General features: G+C 48.2%; 1 protein-coding gene across 2 annotated transcripts in view; it reads right to left on the bottom strand.

Annotated features, from left to right (window-relative positions):
• Window positions 1-2323, bottom strand: part of Runx1 (RUNX family transcription factor 1) — a 224038-nt gene extending 221715 nt beyond the window's left edge. For both annotated transcript variants that reach the window (XM_021184937.2, XM_021184936.3), the window contains exons 1-2: window positions 2238-2323; window positions 1890-2005 (exon numbers count right to left, since the gene is read on the bottom strand). In XM_021184937.2, the coding sequence (XP_021040596.1) occupies window positions 1890-1947 (58 nt within the window). In that variant the 5' untranslated portion in view covers window positions 1948-2005; window positions 2238-2323. The remainder of the gene's footprint in view (window positions 1-1889; window positions 2006-2237) is intronic.
• Window positions 2324-6000: the final 3677 nt, after the last annotated feature.

Below are 6000 nucleotides of genomic sequence, written 5' to 3' on the forward strand. Positions count from 1 at the left end.
ACTGTCTTTCTGTTGAACTCATACAGGGATTGCCAGGAGGGCAGCACAGGCTGCAGCCAACCTACTGCCCAGGGGGAATGTTCAGAGTTCTCTGCTTCTGTCTTCCTGAGGTCATCTAATAGGAAACAGCAAGCGTTCGGAGCATGCATTGAGAGGAGAGTAAGCCAGGAATTTTCCTTCAAAGATGGCTTCCTTAGCTTGTTGGCTGCCGGGAGGAAACACAGCCAGTGAGCAGCTGGTGGCTTCTCACCAGGGGCCCCTGAGACTGCTGTCTCTGCCTAACTCTCTGCAGGACACTGGATGATACATGACTCAGACCTGTCCCCATGAGTCAACCTCACTCAGATTTCTCTGTCACCAGCACGGGAGTGCTTGGAAGCCCTTAATTTAAAGCTTGAAATTGGTTAATGACTTACTTTTTTTCCTTCTCTTTAAATCCTGATGCACCCCCCAAACCTACAAACACATGTGCCACCACACACACACACACACACACACACACACACTCCACACATATATACCACATACATATAGACACATGCCACATCTCATTCACACACACACTTGTACCACACATACATATGCATACACACACACCACACCACACCACACACACATACACATACACACATACCACACACACACACATACATATATACCACACACATATACATACACACACCACATACATACATACACACACACATACACACGCCTTCCTCCAGTTTTCACGTTTCAGCATAGATGAGCCATCACAACCTCAATAGCCTTTGTTGTGACAAAGTAGCCAGCAAGCCCTCGCATTCCCCTACTCATTTGGCTGTATGAATAAATAATGATTCACAGATACTGGCTGGGTGTGCAGAATAATTTGTATCCAGAAAACAAATGATTTCTTCCCCATCCCATCCCACTCCATTTTAGCTCTGCCAGAGCATCATACCACAAGCTACACGTCCTGATACACGGCCACGTCTTTGTGAGCTCTTTATGCCACTGTTTTTATTTACTTAAGCTCAGTCCTTATCCTGAAAGACCCAACAAGCACACATGGGCACTATGGCTGAACTCCAGCTTTGTAAGTTCCATAAGACTGCTGTAAAAAAGGCAGGAAGGTTCAGGGACCTACGTGGTGCCAACCCATAAGTCTGTAATCTAGTAATTTCTGCTGTGACAGTGCGTGGACTTAGGAAATGGCTTCATAGTTCTTTCTGAGAGAGACTGTGTACCACAACTTGCTGGCTTTCTGTCTTGAGCAATGCCGGCTGCCTCTTTCAATTGAGGCTGAAAGAAAAACCACAGCACAGCATCTTCTGATGGCTTTTCCCAGAACGAGTCTGCCCAGATCCTGCCCTCTGTGGACTTGCCACTTTGGCCCTGAAATCTCTGCACTGATCCAAGGTATACCTGTGAGCTGCCTCTCGGAGACCACTCTGCTGGCACCGGCTCTTCCGGCCAGCTAAGTACTGAGCCTGCTAAACCCAAGGGCAAGCCAAACTCAGCACCAGGGCCAGACAGCTTGCTGCCATCAGAGTAAGTGCAAGCGAATCATTCAGGGCAAGGCACAGCCAGATAAAATCCAAAGAGTGTCCTCCGCGCCAGCCTTCTAATCTCTGGGACTTTAACTGAGAGCGGCTCAGAGCACTTGACACAACTTTCACCCAGCGACCAAATATTCCAACAGCCTAAGCATTTTCTAAAACATCCCCGCAGCACGGCGTCTGACAAATAATAATCTCGTGGTCTCAGAGTCAACAGCCTCTGTTTGAATTCCTCCCCCCCACAAGCAGGCAGGGACTTCAGGCAGGCACCGGAGGGTCCATGGGCTGCCATCTTAGTCTGTGCAAAGCTGAGCAAAATCAGATATAAAAAAAGACCAGCGTACTCACCTCTCATGAAGCACTGTGGATATGAAGGAAATGACTCAAAAATGCTGTCTGAAGCCATTGTTTCCTTTCGAAAACGCACCTCTCCTGAAGGCGGGGGATTCTATAATTTCTTTCACCTTCAGAGCAAAAACCAAGAAAGGTCACTTACTCTGACCCCACTTCCCACCATGGCTCCCCACGTCTCTTTCTACCCCCAACCCTAACACCTCTGATACTCCATGGGTCCTATGGGGTGGGGGTGGGGGAAAGAATTATTGCAGAAACAAATATTCAAATTGTTAAAGATTAAAAAAAGGAAAAAAAAAAAAAGACGAAAGCACCGCCTATGCTGTGGGCTGAGCTGCTCACCGCTCTGCGAAAGCCTGTGGTTTGCATTCAGTGTGATTCGTCCTGCCTGCTGACCACTGTGCTGGGCTTACACTTCTGACACTGCCAGGCTACCCAACTTGTGGTTCTGTGGTTGTTTATGAGGTCCAAAGAAGTTTTCACACAACCCAAATTACAAATTTAACTGTTCCCCTTTCCACAGCCCACCGCCATTGGCTCTTGCCAATCACGTGACTTAAGTGATGTCAATTTTTTTTTTTTAAACTTTCTGAGCTATGCCCTTCCTGCCCTCCACCTGCCCTCCCCCAGGCTGTGTAAGGAAACAGTTGAGCAGAGCTTAGCAGAGAGGGGCTGTAGGAGAAAATAAGCACAACAAACAAACAAGCAAACAGAAATCCCCTGCCTCAGTCTTTTCTTGCTCTCTCTGTCCTGTGCGGATTTGGTGGCTTTCGGATCCTGTTGTTATTTGTGGTTTGGGGAACAACTGATTATTTAGATAAAGATTGTCTTGCTGTTTATTCAACAGCAATTCAACGTTGGCACCAACTTGCTGCTGAGCCCGGATGCGGCTCTCATCACTTAAATGCTGGGCACCAGCCCGGGAAGAGCTGGGTTCTTGGTGAAAGCAAGTGAGACAGGAAAGTAGAAAAGAAGACCAGGAGCCCTTTTCCCTGAGTGGCTGATCCTGAGAGGGCTAGGCTGGCAACTTACTGACATCTCAAAGCTTGGGAACAGTATAACACGTTTGAATTGTGGGATGAAGAGACCACTTTGCTCAAAACCCAAATGATGTCGTCCGTGGCTTTCTTTCCCCTTGGTGGACAGGCTTAGCATGGGCATCTCTTGGTAAGTAGAGGGAACAGTGGCGTTCTCTTCACACTGGCACCAGTTCCCACGCTCACTTGCATTAGGAAGTTTTGTGGAGAGCAAAGGAGGGGAGTTTCCTCACTCAGCAGAGCTGTGGCCTGTGGGCAGCTATCTGTTCATTGTGTGTACCAATAAAGCCTACTGATAGCCTTTCTGTGCTCCACTCAAAGAAATGTGCCAAGCCTACCCCGCTAGGGATAATTACTCTTTGAATCCATGAAGAGTAACTTGCAACTACCCAAGATCCTGCCTCCTCCTGGCTGCCCCCGGAGGGGGATATTACACAGCCCTCTGCCTCCAGAAGTCGCATGGCCAGGGGACAGACAATAAAGACAAGATGATTCTGTGGGTGTGAGCTCTTCTGTTTGCCTCCACCTAGTGACCTCTCCGTTCTCTCTGTTTTACTTGCTGAGAAGTGAAGCCTTAGTCTTCCTGGGATCCCCAGGCAGGGCCTGGCCTTCCTTTCCTTACTTGGGTCTTCCTTTCCTCTGTTCAGTTTCCCTCCATTTCAAGGTGACGCCCGATGAGAGGCTGGGCCTTGAGCAGCGTAGCTCCAAGTGCCAGCCCCGGATCCCAAGTTCCAGGCATGCAAGGTACTTCTCTAAGTCTGAGCCCCCGAGGGAACTCTCATTTGGTTTTCATGGAGCTAATTTTGCACACACAGAGAGACCCAGGGTATTAATGACACAGGTCTTTCCAAAGGACCAGACTCCATTTTTACTTAATCCTGTTTTAACCTAGGCAGGAATTAGAAACCTAGGCATTTCTTTCTCCCAGCCTCTCTGAGCAGTTAGCAGCAAATACCCACACTTGGCTCGCACTTGAAAAACAGTGGCTGCCCGTCTTTTATGAAGCTTATTAATATCTAAACACAACGTGCGCTTCAGGTTGCCTCTCAATTCACATCCCTTGTTAATATAATCCCCATTATTCAAATCCCTTGTTAATATAATCCCCATTATGTCTCTGTGCTGTTGCTTCTGAACAAATTCCACCCCTGCCCCCCACCCCCTAGTAGGATCTCCAGCCAGGTTGTGTTATCTTCTACCCCTGCTCTGCCTTGGAAGCCTGTAGCTGCAGCTGACTTCTTGAAGGTGACTCACTTCCCCAAAATCGAGACACTTAAATGTCCACGCCGATCAATCCTGTAGTCATTTCACTTCAGAAATTCCCAGATGCTTTTAGCCTTAAGCATCCTCATGCCCACAAGGATGGTTTAGATGCCCAGAGTATCTCTGCCTTTGGGGGTCTCCATAGGGCAAGGCGGGCGGATGAAAAGCCTTCAGGATAGCCTTCAGGTCCACTTCTGGCCTGCAAGTCCCACTGCAGGCTGTCACCTCTGGGTCCCGGCTGCCGCGTGGCAGCAGGGGGCAGACTACAAAGGCGGCAGTCCCTGGTGAGTCCTGTGATGATAGTCATAGAAGTCCAAGCAAGACTGCAGGGCTCACCAAGGAGGCAGCAGTTGAAGCCTCTCTCTAAGGCCAGAATGGCTAGGAGAGATTCAGGTGGCTGCCAGCAAACTGCTTTTTACACTTCCTTGAGAGCCCAAGACAAAAAGACACGTCTGTCACCGCTGAACTGCCTAAAGAAATGCTTAATCCCATTTTAGGCAGAGCTGTTGAAGATTCTTTAAGTTCTCCTGTGGACCCACCCTGCCAGTCTCTGTTCCTGTTGTTGACTCAGACCCCAGGCTGCCTGCCTGGGAACCGACCTGGAGCTGCTGCAGGGGACTGTGGCTCTGCCAAATAATGCCACAGCAATCTTCATCCTCTGATTGGCAAAGTTACTGAGATGCCACTCTCAAGGGTGGGGTGGGGAAACGCTCAGGTGTCTTTGTTAATGGCCCTATAAAAATACCGGGGAAGGTTGAAAGATGCAGGGTTGCATAACCCTGTAATTAATGTCGAGAGCGCTGTGTGCAACTCCATCCAATTAAAACACTCTCTCTGGTCAGGGTTTTCATTGTCTGGTTATTCTGTGCTCCTTCTAAAGTCTACATACACATAGATACACAGATTCTCTGGACAGAAAGCATGGGTATGGATGGATACCCTCAAATTAGTCTGTAGCAAAAATCCTCAGATGGTAACACTAATGCAAAATAATTTCTATAGAGTGTAGATTATGTATGTGTGTGGGTACATGCATGTCTGTGTTCAAGTAAGTGCCCAGTGTGTGGAAGCCAAAGGTCTTTCTCAAGTGCTAGCCTCTTTGTTTTTCCATTTAAAGACAGGGTCCTTCAGTGGCCTGGGGCTTGCTAATTAGGCTATACTGGCCAGTGAGTCGAGAGATGCTCCTGTTCCTGCCTACCCAGTGCTGGGATTACAAGTGCAGACCCCTTAATGTGGATTCTTGGGGTCAAACTCGGGCCCTGCAAGGCCATCTTTGCCCCCTGAGCTCTCTCCAGACCTATCACAGGTGCTTTTGATCTGTTATATCTTTGCTCCGAGACAGAGGCAGGAGCTGTAAACTGTGTTATGCTAGCCACAAGCTCGGGGATTTATAACCGATGCACAGATATCATAGCTTTCTGGACTGAACAGAGCCTGCTCCGGGCAGTTCTGACAGCTAAATTGACTGGAGAACCTGAGACTTTAACTAGTTACCAGCTTTCCTCTCTGGACACTTACATGTACATGTGCATGTGTGTGTACGTGCATGTGCATGTGTGTGCGTGGTGTGTGTGTACATGTGTGTAGTGTGTATATGTGTGAGTGTCTGCTTAGTATATGCATGTATGTGTGGTGTGTGTGTGTGTGGTGTGGTTCACACATGTGGTATGTTTGTGTGTGTGTGCATGTGTATTTTGTATGTATGTATGTATATGTTTGTGGTGTGTGTGTGTGTGTGGGTGTTTGTGCATGCATGTGGGGAGGTGTGAGGAATGTGGTATATACATGTATATGCATGTATGTGT

Source organism: Mus caroli, unplaced genomic scaffold (assembly GCF_978045245.1).
Source record: "Mus caroli unplaced genomic scaffold, Mus_caroli_1 scaffold_17, whole genome shotgun sequence".
NCBI lineage: Eukaryota > Metazoa > Chordata > Mammalia > Rodentia > Muridae > Mus > Mus caroli.